This window comes from Marmota monax, unplaced genomic scaffold (genome assembly GCF_021218885.2).
Source record: "Marmota monax isolate L192 unplaced genomic scaffold, Marmota_monax_Labrador192_F-V1.1 WCK01_AAM20220418_F8-fsc00179, whole genome shotgun sequence".
Classification (NCBI taxonomy): domain Eukaryota; kingdom Metazoa; phylum Chordata; class Mammalia; order Rodentia; family Sciuridae; genus Marmota; species Marmota monax.
In genome coordinates this window covers 759,537-777,291 of record NW_026695200.1, presented here as the reverse complement: position 1 = coordinate 777,291, position 17,755 = coordinate 759,537, and the positions used below count along the sequence as shown (strand labels likewise).

General features: G+C 35.3%; 1 protein-coding gene across 6 annotated transcripts in view; it reads right to left on the bottom strand.

Annotated features, from left to right (window-relative positions):
- Herc2 (HECT and RLD domain containing E3 ubiquitin protein ligase 2) overlaps nucleotides 1–17,755 on the bottom strand; it is a 190,168-nt gene that overhangs the window by 68,454 nt on the left and 103,959 nt on the right. For all 6 annotated transcript variants that reach the window (XM_058574077.1, XM_058574074.1, XM_058574078.1 and 3 more), the window contains exons 53-59: nucleotides 14,666–14,856; nucleotides 13,457–13,562; nucleotides 13,277–13,368; nucleotides 7,233–7,408; nucleotides 4,266–4,377; nucleotides 1,750–1,831; nucleotides 1,487–1,630 (exon numbers count right to left, since the gene is read on the bottom strand). In XM_058574077.1, the coding sequence (XP_058430060.1) occupies nucleotides 1,487–1,630; nucleotides 1,750–1,831; nucleotides 4,266–4,377; nucleotides 7,233–7,408; nucleotides 13,277–13,368; nucleotides 13,457–13,562; nucleotides 14,666–14,856 (903 nt within the window). The remainder of the gene's footprint in view (nucleotides 1–1,486; nucleotides 1,631–1,749; nucleotides 1,832–4,265; nucleotides 4,378–7,232; nucleotides 7,409–13,276; nucleotides 13,369–13,456; nucleotides 13,563–14,665; nucleotides 14,857–17,755) is intronic.

The window sequence follows — 17,755 nt, the reverse complement described above, 5'->3', positions numbered from 1 at the left end:
TGACATGCACATAGGTTGCCAATATGCAACATACAAAAGGTCACAGTATAACTACCCAAGTCACTTGGCATGTAGCATATATTCAGTGAATGTGTTAAATAAATGATGAGTAAACAGGATCAACACTTACAGTTATTATGAAGGCTTTCTGGGTAGCACATATGCAAATTTAGAGAACTTTAAATAAACCATAAATTTTAACTCTAAAAAATAATTTTTGTACTTACAAAGAAACAGAAAAATAATGCTGATTATTAATGGGGCTTCAACTATGTTCATGTATAAAAGATCAAAAATTTAGGTGGAAGACGTTGAAATAAGTATATTTGTCATTAGGCAAATTGTCAAATATGGTGGCAATTTAAGCTTTTTTGCAATGCACACCCATTGGTGAAATTATTTAAGCAGAAGTACCATCAATTAAGTAAGTTTAATATTATACTCACTGTTCCCAAAGCATATCAGTTCTCTCCACAACATGGAATACTCTCCCAGTCCACACACCCCCACCTCAGGATTATATGCACGACCTCTGGTTATATACCTGATGTCCTGCCAGCTCCTGGGCTCTGAGGACAGTATGATAGGTGGGGCTTCTAGTCCCTAACATTCATTCTCTCCTCTTTCTTACCATAGAACTCCCTTATTATCAGTGCTATAATGTGCTAAGCACATTTCCCAGCCTTCTTTGTCCACAGAAAGCTCAAAAAAGGGCTCTGTGGGCTACAGGATAGGCCATCTGGTGCTGCCTAGGTCTTGGAACTGAAGGCTAAAGCAGCAAGGTCAACTTCACACAGAGGTGGACAAGGAGAGCTAACATTCTTTGTGGACGCAGAGAACATATGGATGGACCCAGACCCTACCTCTATAATTTTACAGAGGAGAAAAGTAAAATTTTGGCTTACTTTAGCATTATCATTTGCATTTCCAGTTATACAGGTTTAGATCTAACTCCATCCAATAGAGGCATAAATTGAGCTTTGTAACTAACACAATTCTATTTTTCAAAGGCCTGCCACACAACTTTAAAACACTATTCAGTAAAGGTACTCTAAATTGAAGGAGAATGATATTATCTTTTTTAAACAATCTTTCTTAGCACTGGGGTTCATAAACACTTGCTAAATCTGATGAGTCACAGACTCATCAGAAAAATAACACACATTTAAGCACACAACTTTATGATATCAAAGATACAATGGGCCCAACAAACACCCCATACTCTGACGGGTACATCTATACATCTAAAATACCAACAATGCTGCTTAAAAAAAAAACAAACCAACAAAAACCTCATTTAGCATTTAGTACCAATAGTTAAAATTCCAGACCACTAGAGATTTACATTATCCAATTTTAATAAATTAATAAAGACTTGAAAAAGAATGTGAGAATACCTTAAGGAAAATTATTTAAGGGTCTTTTTTATTTGAAGAATAGGAGCACAGGCTTACTCTGCATGCAAATGCTAATGCTGGATATGTACCTGAGTGAACTGCCACCTTCTTGACCACATAGCTGCTGAGGGCCGTAATCTGCCGCGGAATGGGGACTGTTCCACTAGACATGCCCAGTCCCAGTCGGCCATTCGTAGCTTCTCCACAAGCATACACCTTCCCTTCCACAGTAACTACAAGGAACAAGAGCCAGGAGAAGACTCACTTTTCCCAACACAAAATTTGTGCATGTGTGCACATGCACCCTCACTAAGTGCAATTCATAAATTTTTATATATTAGAATAATCATACCTGCAAATAAACTTTTAGAACCGCCAGCCACTTGTACCACATTCAAAGCAGACAGAGTCTCAGAGAACGAAGGTACCTTTATCTAGAATAGGTTTATTTTTTTAAAACCAAAAGAAATAAAAACATAATTATATTTGTAAATTTGTAAATAATTATATTTTCTAAAATTTTAAGTGCTCTTACTAGATGATATAAGAATTATTGTTAATTTATATGACTATATTAACTACAGAAACTCTTTATCTTTAGAGACATACACTGAAGTACTTTAAGGATAAAAGGATTAACTGATATGTACTTTAAAATAAACCAGATCAGAGGGGTGGGTAGGTAAAAAATGTAGACAGTTATCCATAACTCTTATAGTTGGAAATAAGGACATGAAGGCTCATGACTCTAATCTTTCTACCTCGCTAAATTTGAACAGTCTCATAACAAAAGGTGAAAAGTAAAATACCCATAATGCAAAGATAAAAACAAACTTCTGGTAAACTGTTTTATTTCAAGCCATGTCCTGCTCATTCACTTTGATTCTGACACATCACTAAGAAATTATATGTGTATATTTGCCATTGTAGAGGAGTATGATTTAACTTAAAATTCTTGGCACCCTTTGTCTAAGAAACCCTTTACTATTCCACACCTTAGAAATTGTCATGTAGTCACTACTGCAGTGGAAGTAAGAATTTCCATCACAACCTTGGAACCCTAATGGACCTTCATAGGAAAACTCCATGTGTGAGAGCAAGCAGAATCCCAGCTTCTAACAGTGACCATGACTCAGGAACTACTATAGAGCCTTGCACTAGCATAGCTGAGATACCCAAAGTTTACTGTCACTGCCCACTTGCAAAATAGGGCTTCTAAAATAGGGTTCTAAAACATAAATGTAATTCAAAGTTATTCAAATAAAGATGAAGCTTAGTTGGACCTAGAAAGGACAGGTTCCAAATAAATGAATTCTAACTTTCTGAGCTTCTTTGTTGTTGTTGTTTAATATTCACTTTTTAGTTGTAGTTGGACACAATACCTTTATTTTATTTATTTATTGTTACATGGGGCTGAGGATTGAACCCAGAGCCTTGCACATGCTAGGCGAGTGCTCTACAGCTGAGCCACAACCGTAGCCCATCTGAGCTGCTTTACAATGTAGGTAATAAGAAGACTTAGGACAAGTAATAAATACCCCACTTAACCATAGCCAGGCGCAGTGGCGTGCTCCTGTAATTCTGGCAGTTGGGAAGGCTGAGGCAAGAGGATCATGAGTTCAAATCTAGCCTCAGCAAAAGTGAGGCACTACGCAACTCAGTGAGACCCTGTGTCTAAATAAAGTACAAAATAGGGCTTAGGATGTGGCTTAGTGGTCAAGTGCCCAGAGTTCAATCCCCAGTACCCCCACCCCCCAAAAAAGGATGTAGATTTATTCATCTAAAGAGAAAATCGTTTGAACTAAAATTGCAAGAATTTTGTTCTAGGACTCCTCATACAAAAGACATTGAAAAATGAAAGGTATATTGCATTCAACTCTAGTTCAAATGCATCATTTATTACATCTACTCTTTAAAAAAAAAAAAATCTGCTCTTTCTCCTAAACCAGTTATAATACTTTATAAATTAACTCTTTATCTCATTATTTATGGGATTAAGTATACATTAGAAACAAGAAGGTATGGCACAGTTATGGTTACATGATATCAACAAGATCAATGAGAACATGAAGGTCTCTCTCCCCACAACAAGCCCTTCAAAGCTGACAAGTATAGATGTGCACATGCACCTGTGTTTTGTTTCTCTGTGCTCAAAAGAACTTTTTTCCCTACAGAAGCTATTTCACATGGTAGTAGCTCAAGTACCAAGTGTCCAAAGAGCAGAAGTTACATCTTGCTCATCTTAGTACCATTATGACATTTTTACACACTTTGTTCATGATAAGAAGAAACGTTTATTGAAAATATAGTTATGATCTATAATTTTCATCTATGCATTTGCCAAATTGTTCCAAAAGTTTATTTTCTAGTTTATTTTAAGATAGCAATAATACAACAATATCTAAAGTTAACTATTTTCTAAGGATGAAGGCTTACAATTACTTTTGTAAAAAACCACATATAGCTGGGCATTGTGGTGCATGCCTGTAATTCAAGCTACTTAGAAGGCTAAAGCAGAGGATCCTAAGTTTGAGGTCAACATTAGCACTTAGCAAAATACTGTTCCAAAATAAAAACATTTTTCAAAGGATCCCAGGTTCAATTGCCAGTACTGAAAAATAAATAAATAAATAAAATAAAGACCACATATAGAGGCTGGGGGATGTACCTCAGTGGTAGACCTAACATGCGCAAGGCCTGTTCAATTGGGGGTGGGGAGTTGCAGCACACACATATAGACTACTATTAAAAACTTCAAAAGAAGCTGGCCATTGCTGAGCTTCTCGAGGACAAAGGCATTGGCAAGCCTCCTCCTCAGTCATGGAGTAGCAGGTGATGCAAAGTGTCAGCCCAGGGAGATCTAGATACCTTAGAGCCCTTGAGCCCGCCCAGCTGGTCCTTGTCATTCAGTCCCCACACGAACACTTTGGTTCTTATTGTAGCTGCCGATTCCAGCCCTGCGGCCTTCTTTCTAATAAGGCTACCCAAAGGAAAACACAAAAATAAAGGTTATTCAACATAAAACATTTAAAAAATTATAAAAAGAGCAACCTCAATCAATCAAAGCTTTCCGGTTACTGTCAGAAATTCAAAGTTTTGTTTTAATACAATAAAATTTCAAATATCTACATAAGTTTTACCACAATCTAATTTTAGCTATTTTTGATACAGATCTTTCTATGATATACTATGAATGTCTTTTTTCTTAAATATCAAGTTGAACATAACAAATGTTCTGACACGGAACAATTCCCATCCTTCACCAGGATGCATAGAAACACTGGGGAAAGGGCTGTGGCTTTAGCTCAGTGGCAGAGCACCTGCCTAATGTGTAAGGCACTAGGTTCAATCCTTAGCACTGCATTATTTATAAATAAACAAACAAACAAAATAAAGACAAGCTATCCATCTACAACTTAAAAAAAAAAAAACTCACTAGGGAAATGTGGAATGTCACTGGGAATGGCCTGTGGCAATATCCCTAAACCATCTTTATTGTCTATTTGTTTCCAAAAGAAAGATTAAAGCAAATGTACCTGTATGATGTTAGAGGTATTCTAACACAGATACATGAGGCAAAATCTTTCTTTCTTTCTTTCTTTCCTCCCCCTGCCCACAACACTGGTCCTCATCTCCTTTCCTTGGATGAGTTACTCCTTCCACTTTACTCCTCCTGTCTCTGACCTAGCTCTGTTAGGTTGGAAGTTTAATCAACAGCGGCCAAAGTACTCATTCTTGAACCTGATAAAGCCAGGAAGTGCTTAGTACACAGTGTTAGATTGTTTTAGTTTGATGCCAAGTGCTAAGGAACCGCTTCTTTTGGGTCTGGGACATTGCCTTTGTATTTGCCTTTGTTCTGTTCTTATAAACTAAGGTGAAAGAGATTAAATGGTTCTAGATAGGTTAGGTGTTCTTTTTTTTAATGTTATATCCTGATATATTTACTTTAAGGAACCAGAATTTTACGGTTTGGAAATAAAAATGTAGGAAAACTCTTTCATGTGATACCAGGCACAGTAGAGCACGCTGATGCATAAGGTATTAAAATATCTTATTTTCAGTCAAAAACATGGATAGGAAACCAGGAATGATATTCTGGATGATTAATGACTGGTAGCATGAAAATATGAACCAGTCAGAATAGAGATCTGCTACACATGGTTGTTGTGGGCACATCCCATCTGGAAGCTAGGCTTGTGGGAGAATGCCAAAATCACTGATTCATCTGGAAATTATCAGCTAATTAATGATACCCTACAGGAAAAGCACTATTATGTTAAAATATATAGATTCCTTTTGTTAATATGTTCAATCATGTAAAAATCTGGTCAATGAGTAAAGCCCAAAACTTTATGGTTATTTCACATATATGGCACATATTTTAGTTTAATTTGTCCAATTCATTTTAGTAGCTACTAAATTTAAAAATTCCTTAAAAGTTTAATTAATGCAAACAGATACAATGTACAGCCTAACATATATTCTACATAAGATAATGCTGTATATACTAATTTTTTTTCAACTTACATGCAAAAGTTTTGAAATAAAACAGGATAGAAATATAAAAGGTTATTCAACATCAATAAAACTTTTTGACATTTTCAAAAAACAAAATACAGGGCAGAATCCAAACCCAAGATAACAGAGCCCTAGGATAACCTGACTTATTACCATAGTTGCTGCCATCCATGACTAAGAAAATGTGCTTAACAGCAGGGCAGGAAGAGCTCCTGTGTCTCCTTATGTCACATGCTGGGAAGAACTTGGAGAAAAGGACATTTGTGGAGGGCTCTAGCCCCACTAGCAACCCAAGAACACCTTGAGAATGTTGAAAACATTGCAGTTTATTTTGTATACCCTTTGACTTAGCAATTTCACTTATTCCAATTAATCTAGGAAAATACAACTTATAAAAACTGTAATTATCTTCATTGTTTGCTGCTGGTAAAATGGAGCCTAGAGCAGCCACTGCACAAATGGCAGATACTGATTTCACCTGGCACATGCTACTCCCCATATTAGGAGTACCCTTGCCCACCCATTCTGCTTTGATAACACTGACTCTTCCCTGTAAGGATGGTCTAGAGATAAGCCTCCACTATAGACTCACAAGGCATCCTTCCTGCCACTGAACACAGCCATAGTAACACAATAAGGTGAGTTTGTCTGGTTTTATTGCATGTGCACCATAGAACTGGACTGTGGTAGGTGTTCCATAGATACACATTAAATTGATGAACATAGCATCAGGCATTGCCACACTGTTCATTCAGAAAGGAACAGTCATAAGATGAAGTACTGGACTCCAAAACTGTATACAGCAAACTAATGACATGGATATTCCAGAGACGGCTGGTGGTGATGGCTAGACATTGCCAATAGTGCATATGTACTTTGTGCCACTGAACTGCATGTTTAAAAATTTTTAAATGCAATGATAAAATGATTAAGCAGAAAAAGCTATAAATTATACCATAACATTTCTGTAGGAAAATACATTTTGGAAAAAAAGTAAAAACTTTTTGTCTTGAAACAAATATAAGATATTATAACAAACTAGCAACAGTGATATTTCAGGTAGAAAAATCAGACATCTTTATTTACTTTATTTCACTCTTTAAAAGGTATTTTTTTCTAAATATGAAGTATTTCTATATTAAATATTTTCTTTAAAAGTTAAATTGCAACTTTTGAAAGCTAAGGCTTTCCAAACATTCTTATAGCATAAGACCACTTTCCTTATGAAATATACTCTAATTAAATATTTATTTTTGAAAGTCAGAATTTGGGAATGAGGCAGAAGATAAGTGAGCAAAAGTAACAAATAACTCCTACCTTCCACTGTTGCCTTTGTCATCTTCTTCCTCTTCATTATCTGAAGCTAAGAAAGGAACTGCAGCCAAATCCTCCTCCTCTGCACGAATCCGTCCCAGGAGGATGAGGCCATGAATTTTACAGTCAATTCCAGAGCTCCGACATTGTTTTATCGCAATTTCAATATACCTGTGATACTAGACAGGAAAACAATGATGTATACTTTTTAGACTCAAACACATTCTATTTTTTTTTATTTTGGCTAAAGAGCAGAACATTTGAGACACAGGACATGCAGTATGTTAGGATCCTTTATTTAAGTTCTGGAACTACCAAATGAGATATCAAAGTTAATACAGCCATTAATGCCGGGCGTGGTGGTGCACACCTGTAATCCCAGCAGCTCAGGAGGTTGAGGCAGGAGGATTGCAAGTTCAAAGTCAGTCTCAGCAAAAAGCAACAACTCAGTGAGACCCTGTCTCTAAATAAAATACAAAAAATAGGGCTAGGGATGTGGCTCAGTGGTTGAATGCCCATGAGTTCAATCTCTGGTACCCAAAAAGTAAAAAAATTTAAAAAAAATTAATACAGCCATATCTTAGTAATCTTTGCCTTCAAAAAAAGTCATTAATTCATCAGATATGTCTGTTTAAGGCTTAGACTAATTTTCTTACTAAAATAAAATAGAATGATAGGCTTACTGAATGACAAACCTTCTTCTCTTAGCATTTTCATGAACCAAGATGTGTTAAGTATGAAGAGATTGAATGTCAGATAGTCATGGAACCTTCATAATTTTTAAAACAAAATAAAAATATTTGAATATACCCAATTAGAGAAAAAAGCACAAAGAACTCCATAACCCATCACCCAGTTCAATAATTATCAACATATACCCATCTTACTCATATATGGATTATGATAAGAAAATTCCAGGCATTATGCTGTTTTAAAACTTCAGTATTTATTACTAAATTAAGGAATTTTTAAAAACCATATCCACATTATTATTTCCATAGCTCAAACAGTAATTCCTATATCGTCTAATAACGCTACAGTGATCAAAATGTTCTGATTGTCATTTTGTTATTGGCTGTTCAATTCAGAACATAAACAAGATCCAAGCTCCCTCTGTTACTTCTTTGCCATTTGATTGTTAAAGTTCATGTGTTTGTCCTACAAATGTCCTGCACCCTATATTTGGCAAGTTACATTTTTATCATGGCACAGACGAAAATCCCCTATCACTGTATTACATGTAAACAAAGTGATATATATCAGGAAGCACATAACACTTACTTTAAAAAAAAGAACACTCATACAAAAGTCTAACAGTTCCAAAGGAATGGTATATTTTAGTTAGTTGTGGGATAGATGGTAGGTCATGACTCTTTTTTACATACAATGCTTCATATTCTTATATATATGATATACACTATTGTGTACTTATCAAATATTACAGAATAAATTGTTCTGAATTGAAAATTTCTTACATTAAGTACACCACTTATAAATGACAATCTCACCTGTTGATTTAATTAACTGTAGTTATTGATTTAGTTAAAACACAAAAATACATAAAACTAATAACTGCCCTCAGTTACCTAACAATAAGTGAACATTAAAATTCACTATAACTCAGTATTATCTTTTCTCAGAAAAGCTCAATGTTTTTTGTTTTTTTTTTTTTTTTCTTTTCTTTTCTTTGCCTTTCTTTCTTCTTGTGGTACTGGGGAAAGAGCCTGGGGCACTCTACCACTAAACTATATATCCCTAGCATTTTTTTAATTTTTATTTTGTGGCAAGGTCTCACTAAGTTGCCCAGTTTGGCATCAAAATTGCAGTTCTCCTGCCTTCACCTCCTGAGTCACTGGAATTACAAGCATGTTTTTTCATTATCTTCCATTTTTATAATTTTCCAACTTATATATTAATAGTGATTTTAATAGTAATTAATCAGTATATCACAAAATAGCTCAATAATATTGAAGAATGAACAGTAACTAGGAAATCAGCAATACAGTGGAATAGAGGGGTCACTTCCCTGGTAGCTCCGAGGCAGGAACCAAGAAAAGCAGACAGCTTTTCAACAAGCCAACCTCTATTAATTCCTCTTTCATTCTTCCTATAATTTTTTACTTGTATCTTTTCCCCTCCTTCTTCAAAAACAACACCACTACTGTTTTTTGTCCACCATTTGAAATTGTAAACCCTTTTGCAAATTTACTGCTTATATTCTAGACAAAAATTGAACACATTTTTTCTGTTTATTGTGACACAACTGTAGACAACTTAATAGAAGTTATTTGGTTTAAGACTGAACTTTGTTTGCACTAGGTGTTGTTATCATTTGTCTCTTCCTGAAAGGCAAGGTACTAGAAATCTTCAGGGACACTGTAAGTCCACAGGGAAGAAACTGTACTGCCTTAGATCCACACTGTAAGATGGGCAGACACACAAACAACATGAAAAAAAAAAAATGGTACAAGTATCCCAAACAAATCAAGATATTCCAATAATAGAATCCATTGATGACACAGTAGAAGAAATGTCAGAGAAGGAGTTTAGAATGTACATGGTTAAATGGATCAGCAACATAAAGGATGATGTAAGGACTGAAATCAGAGATAAAACTCAGGAGATAAAAGATCACTTCGATATAGAGATTCTGAAAAGAAATCAAGCAGAAATTCTCATAATGAAGGGATCAATAAACAAGTTAAAAATTCACTGGAAAGCATCAACAGACTAGACCACTTGGAAGACAGAACCTCAGACAATGAAGACAAAATATATAATCTTGAAAATGGAGAAGACCACGGAGAGAACATGTTAAGAAACCTGAACAGAACTTCCAAGAATTATAAGATAACTTGAAAAGAACAAATTCAAGATTTATCAAGATAGATGAAGATGGAGATAAAAACTAAAGGAATGTACTATATTTTTAATGAAATAATATCAGAAAATGAAATGGAAAATCAAATTCAAGAGGCTTATATGACTCCAAATGTACCAAATTACAACAGACCCACACCAAGTCACATTATAATGAAAATGCCTAACATATAGAATAAAGATAGAATTTTAAAGGCTGCAAAAGTAAAGTATCAAATTACATACAGGGGGAAACCAATTTGGATCTTAGCTGACTTCTCAACCTAGACTCTCAAAGCTAGGAAGTTCTGAAATAATGTATACCAAACCTCTCAAAAAGTTTTCTGAACTAATAAATGAATTCAGCAATGAAGCAAGATATAAAATTAATACCCATAAATCAAATGCATTCCTATATACCAGTGATGAATCCACTGAAAGAGAAATTAGGAAAACTACCCCATTCACAATAGCCTCAAATAAAATAAAATACTTGGGAATCAATCTAACAAAAGAGGGGAAAGACCTCTACAATGAAAACTACAGAACACTAAAGAAAGAAATTGATGAAGACCTCAGAAGATGGAAAGACAGCCCATGTTCCTGGATAGTCAGAATTAACATTGTCAAAATAGCCATACTACCAAAAGCATTACACAGATTTAATGCAATTTCTATTGAAATCCCAATGACATTCTTTATAGAAATAGAGAAGGCAATAATGAAATTCATTTGGAAAAATAAGAGACCCACCCAGAGTAGCCAAAGCAATCCATAGCAAGAAAAGTAAAGCAGGATGCATCACAAATCCAGACCTTAAATTATACTACAGAGCTATAGTAACAAAACTGCATGGTATTGGCACCAAAACAGACATGCAAACCAATGGTACAGGATAGAAGACACAGAGACAAACTCACACAAATACAGTTAACCCATTCTAGACAAAAGTGCCATAAACATTCACTGGAGAAAAGATAGCCTATTCAACAAATGGTGCTGGAAAAACTAGAAATCCACATATAGCAGAATGAAATTAAACTCCTATCTCTCACCCTGCATGAAACTCACCTCAAAGTAGATCAAAGACTTAGGCACTAGAACAGAGACCCTGCACCTAACAGAAATAAAAGCAGGTCTAAATCTCTACCACATCGACTTAGGAAATGAATTCCTTAACAAGACTCCTAAAGCACAAAAACTAAAATCAAGAATCAATAAAGGGGATGAAATCAAACTAAAAATCTTCTTCACAGTAAAGGAAACAATAACATGAAGAGATAGTCTACAGAATGGGAGAAAATCTTTACCATCTGCACCACAGATAAAGCATTAATCTCCAGGACATATAAAGAATTCAAAAAAAACTTAACAAGCACGCATGCACACGCACACACACCCACACACACAAATAACACAATCAATAAATGGCCTAAGGAATTAAACAGACACTTCACAGAAGAAATATAATTGATCAAAAAATATATGAAAAAAATGTTCAATATCTCTAGCAATTAGAGAAATGCAAATCAAAACTACACTGAGATTTCATCTCACGCCAGTAAGAATGGCAATTATCAAGAATACAAACAACAATAAATGTTGGCGAGGATGTGGGAGGAAAGGTACACTTTTACATTGCTGGTAGGACTGCAAATTGATGCAACCACTCTAGAAAGCAAAAGGGAGATTCCTTAGAAAACTTGGAATGGAACCACCATTTGATCCAGTTACCCCACTCCTCAGTTTATACCCAAATGATTTAAAATCAGCATACTACAGTGACACAGCCACATCAATGTTTATAGCAGTTCAATTCTACAACAGTTAAACTATGGAACCAACCTAGGTGCCCTTCAACAGATGAACAGATAAAGAAAATGTGGTACATATACACAATGGAACATTACTCAGCCTTAAAAAAGAATGAAAGTATGACATTTTCAGTAAATGGATGGAGCTGGAGAATATCATGCTAAGCGAAGTAAGCCAATCCCAAAGAACCAAAGGCCAAATGTTTTCTCTGATATGCAGATGGTAATTCACAATAAGGGTGGGGGGCAGCTAGAGAAGAACAGAAGTACTTTAGATTACACAGAGGAGAATGAAAGGAGTGGAGGGTGTATGGGAGTAGGAATGATAGTATAATGAATGAGACATTATTACCCTAGGTGCATATATGATTATGTGACTGGTATAATTCTATACCACGTACAACCAGAATGAGAAGTTATATTCCATTTATGTATGATGTGTCAAAATGCAGGTATATTATTTGTCAATTTCAAATAAAGCTTAGAAATTAAGAAGGAATGGTAGAGCTGGGTTGTATCTCAGTGGCAGAGAGCTTGCCTACCATTCTCAAAGACCCAAGTTCAATCCCCAGCAACATACACACACACACACACACACACACACACGAATGATATATTGCATTTGGTAATTTATAAGTAAACTCAAGTATAATAAACTTTGAATGAATACAATATTGTTATCTACTATCAGTGTGCCAATTAAATTAGTCCTCACAAAACAGTAGTGCACGTAGTAGAGAAAACTATGTTAATTGATATTCTTTTAAATACACTTCATATATTAGAATTGTGCCTGTATCATATGTGGAAAAGATTTACTGGAGGATTTGAGAGAAGAGAATCTTGATGATTTGTAGTATTTACTGCTTAAAACAGCCCCCAATGATTGTCTCAGAATTTGTAAGAAATACAATAAATGTGGAGTCATTCTAAAAGCTATCTTATTGTCAACTGAAAGACTGCTACCACATGACAAGTTCAGCACTTGACACCAAAGGTTATTAAAACAAAAAAAGTAATTTCAATTTCACATGCATGGTCAGAAAACCCACTGCAGACTAATGATGACAAAAAAAGTGCAGATGCAAAGAGTGCCCTCATCAAATGCCTGTTGACTTGTACCAGGGGCACTTACGCATGCTGTAAAATAGTGAGAATGAAATGTCTTATTTCCTTTTCAAACTGATCTGATAAATAGCAGATTCAAGTTGTATAAAACAAGTTGCCAAAATAATGTTAAATTTTAAACAAGTATGATGGATTATTTAGTCAGAATATAAGAAGAATGGGGCTCAGTGCTAGAATACCAATATCCAAGCCACCTCCCTTACCATTTGTAAATCATTAAAAAGGAGCAGGACAACTGCTACTTACCTCTGTGCAGTCATTCAGAAGAGGCACTGTGGTGTCACTGGGGTTAATATTGATTGTCTTTAGTTCAATTAGGTTATTAAGGGAATTTCCACCTAGAAAAAGGAAAAAATCAAGGAATTAAACAAAAGAATTTTATTAAAAGATAGAAGATACTTCATTTTGAGAAATGAATTCCATTACCTGACACCACAACCAGGGAAGGCATATAGCTACTGTCAGCAGGATCCACTATCATTTTTAATCTATGAACAAGAACATCAGGAAAAATCTCCAAACGAATCCAATGCTTTAAAAAAAAAAAAAAAAAAAAAACTCTCAGCAAAATTCAGCTATTAAAATAGTATCACTGAAGCTTTAGTTTATATGAGATTTTTTTAAATGTAAAATATAGCATGAGAGACAATAATGCATTACCCTGGCAGAAACAAGAATGTCACATGCATGGTCAGAAAAGTGTATTTAAAGTGTATTTAAATTGTATTTAAATTCCTCCCTATCACTCACTCAAAGTCCAAGAAACAATATATTTATAGACTCCTGACCAAGGGTGCTCCTTCATACCATAAAGAGTAGGTGAGAAGCCAGGTTCTTGCCTGTAATCCCAACAGCTCAGGAGGATGAGATGGGAGGATCATGAGTTCAAAGCCAGCCATAGCAATAGCAAGGCACTAAGAACTCAGTGAGACCCTGTGTCTAAACAAAATACAAAATAGAGCTGGGGAAGTGGCTCAGTGGTCTAGTGCCCCTGAGTTCAATACCTGATACCAAAAAAAAAAAGAGTGGGTGAGAGAAAATACTAGGATCAAGATGAAGAAAATATCCCTCTGCCCAAGTCTGCTCTATATGCCCACAGGAGGTAAACCCACATGTTAGTGCAATCACGAGGATTTGCCCAAGAGAGCTTCAGGCCATCCTAAAAAAAACACTTCTTACCAGAGCCAGAATTGGAATTCACAGCTTTTAGCAAAAAAGGACAACAAAAAAAGCCTACAACACCCCCTATCAATTGATTAGTTGGATGAAATCTGTTACTTATACTGTTTAAAATCTCTTGATGGTCTGGGGTTGTAGCTCAGTGGTAGAGCATTTACCTCACATGTGTGAGGCCTTGGGTTTGATCCTCAGCACCACATATAAATAGATAGAGAGATAGATAGATAGATAGGATGTTGTGTCCACCTACAACTTAAAAAAAAAAAGAAAAGAAAACTCTTGACAAGAAAAATTGGATGGCATGTTATTCTATTATTTCAAAACAATTTATGACCTGAAACATAAAATGAGTACTAACAGGTACCATCGCTAAAACTGTAGGTTTTTCAAAGTTCATTTTAAAAACCTAAATGAAAGCAGTTCTTGATTCCCTGCCCTATCACTGCTGCACACTACCTTTCCTTGTGACCCAGATGACTGCCAACAGGGCTCACTGCCATCAATCAGACGAGAAGCTTGATTCACAGAGGATGACACGTTCAGGCTCTTCACCATGCGGGACCAGCTGTCCAGCAGCATTCCTGGCTGACTGTTATGACAGCGCTTCAGCTGTTTTCCAGAACGGCCACAAAAGACTGCAGACTGTCCTATTTCCCATGGTCAAAAACAGAGTTAACAATTGCTAAACTGGGAGAAAACCTTCATGACCAAGAAATCAGGAATATTATATACAGATGAACTTCTAACTTTATTAAAAATCACAGTTAATAAATATCAAAAATGGCTTCAAAAAACCTTATCAATCTGGTATTTTACACCAAATTATTAAGTCTATATAATGCTTTAATTCATTCCACTCTCTGATAACCGCAAGAGTATATTTCCAAACAAAAAGTACTCAGACAGGTTGTGGGAATAGTTCAGTAATACTCCTCACAGAAATATTCTTATTAAAAAGTACGGGGATGTGGGTCAGTGGTACAGCATCTGCTTAGCTTAAAGAAGGCCTGGGTTCAATTCCCAATACCACAAAAAAATAAAAATGCTTTTGTAAATGCAGAGCAAAAATCAAATTTGAAAATGTTCACAGTAGACTCTACTGAGCTGAAGAGGTAATAAAATACCTAGAATTAAGAACTGAAAAGTAACAATTTAGAAACCACAACGAGAAGTAAAATACTTCCTGGACAGAGATTAAGTCAAACACAGGTTAAAGGGGAGTCCCCAAAAAGGAGGAAGAGGGAACAGGGCAGAGGCAATATGAGGAAAAAAGGCTGAATAATGAAGGACGAAGAGGAGGAATAAATAAAGGCATTTGAATTGAAAAGAAGTAAAATTACCTCTGTTTATAGATGAAATTATCTTATATATAGAATATTCTGAAGAATCCACACAAAAAAAACATTAGAGCAAATTAAAGTGAGCAAAGTTGTAGGATACACACAAAATCAGTTTATGTATACACTAGCCACAAAAAAAGTTTCTATATCTTAGCAACAAATAGTACCAAAATGGAAGTTTATTTTTTAAATTCCATTTAAAATATATGAAAATTCCATTTTCATGGAATTTAAAATTCCTTTTTCATGGAATTTAAAATTCCATTTAAAATAGCATGAAAAACAAGTCTTCACTGGAATAATTTTAACCAAGAAGGTGTAAGACTTGTACACCAAAAATGACAAAATGTTGTTGAAGGAAATTAAAAAACACTTAAGTAAATGCAAAGACATGAACTGGAAGACTTGATATTATTAAAATGAGGATGTTACCCAGAGTAATATATAGATCCAATATAATCCCTAAAAAAATTCCAATGTCTTTTTTTTTTTTTTCTATTTAACAAATGTGGAAAAATTTACCCCAAAATTCACCCAGAATTTCAAGGGACACCAAGTAGCCAAAACAATCTTGAAAAGGGAAAAGAAATTTAGAGGCCTCACAAAGCTCTCACAGGTACCTGGCTAAGGGTAAACAGAAAAACAGAACAGAAATGAAAATTCAGAATAAACCCTCATATCTATGGCCAACTGGCTTTCCACAAGAGAGCCAACAAGACCAAACGGACAGTCTTTTTAACCAGTGGTGCTGGCAATGATGGGTATGCATGAGCAAAACAATGAAGTTACCCTTAGACTAAAAATTAACTCAAAATGGATCAAAGAGGGGCTGTAGCACCATGGTAGAGTGCTTGCCTCACACATGTCAGGCACTGGGTTTGATCCTTAGCACCACATAACAATAAATAAACAAAGATAGATTTTTTTTAAAAAAACAAAGAATCCGCATTTTTTTTTAAAAAATGGATGAAAGAGTTAAAAACTCATACTACAAAATTCTTAGAAAGAAACAGGGGCTAATTTTCACAATCTTCAATTTGGCAATGGTTAAACTGACAATAAAAGCAAAACAAGATGCCAATGCACAAGCAACAAAAGGAGAAAAATGGAACTTCATTAAAATTAAGAATTTCTGGGCTGAGGTTGTATGTGGCTCAGGGGTAGAGCACTTGCCTAGCACATGTGAGATACTAGGTTCAATCCTCGGCACCACATATAAATAAATAAAATTAAGGTATTGCGTCCATCTACAATTAAAAATATCTCTTAAAAAATTAGGAACTTCTATGAAAGAGTAAAAATAACCCACAGAATGGGACAGAATATTTTAAAATACATATCTGATTAGAGTACAATATCCATAATGCACAAAGAACTCAAACGGGCAAAGGATTTGCAAAGATACTTCCCTCAAAGAAGGTATACAAAAGCAACAACAACAAAAAAAGGCTTGACATAGTTATCATTAGGGAAATTCAAATTAAAACCACAGTGAGAGCCAGATACAGTGTCTCACACCTATAATCACAGCAGCTCCGGAGGCTGAGGCAGGAGAATTTCAAGTTCAAAGCCAGCTTCAGCAACTTAATGAGGCCCTAATAAGCAACTTAGTAAGAATCTGTCTTTAAATAAAATATTTTTTTAAAGGGTTGGGGATGTGGCTCAGTAGTTAGGCATCCCTGGGTTCAATCCAAGGTATTAGGAATGGGGGGTAGGGATCACAGGAGATACCTCTAGAATGGCTATGATCAATCAAAACCTGGAAAATTAAAAGGGTTGGTGAGAATGTGGAAAAAAAATTAAAGCCACTTGCATTGCTGGTGGGAATATAAAATGGAACAGCTAGTCTTAGAAGTACCTTGGCAATAACTCCAAAAATTAAACAAAGAATTACCAAATCCCCTGCAAGCCTACTCCTAGATACACAATGAACAGTTTTGAAAACAAGGACTCAAACAGATACCTGAACATCAAAGTTCACAGCAGAATTATTCACAACAGTCAAAAGGCAGAAACAACCCAAATGTCCACTAACAGACAAATGGATAAACAAAACTTGTTACCTTAATTCCTCCCCTTACTTATAAAAACAGGCAGCAGTGAGCAGGACCAACACTTCTGTTCAATTGTGCTCACTATTTACCTATGAACCTACCAAAAAAAAATTCCAATATGTTTGTTCCCACAATGATTATCTTACTAGCGA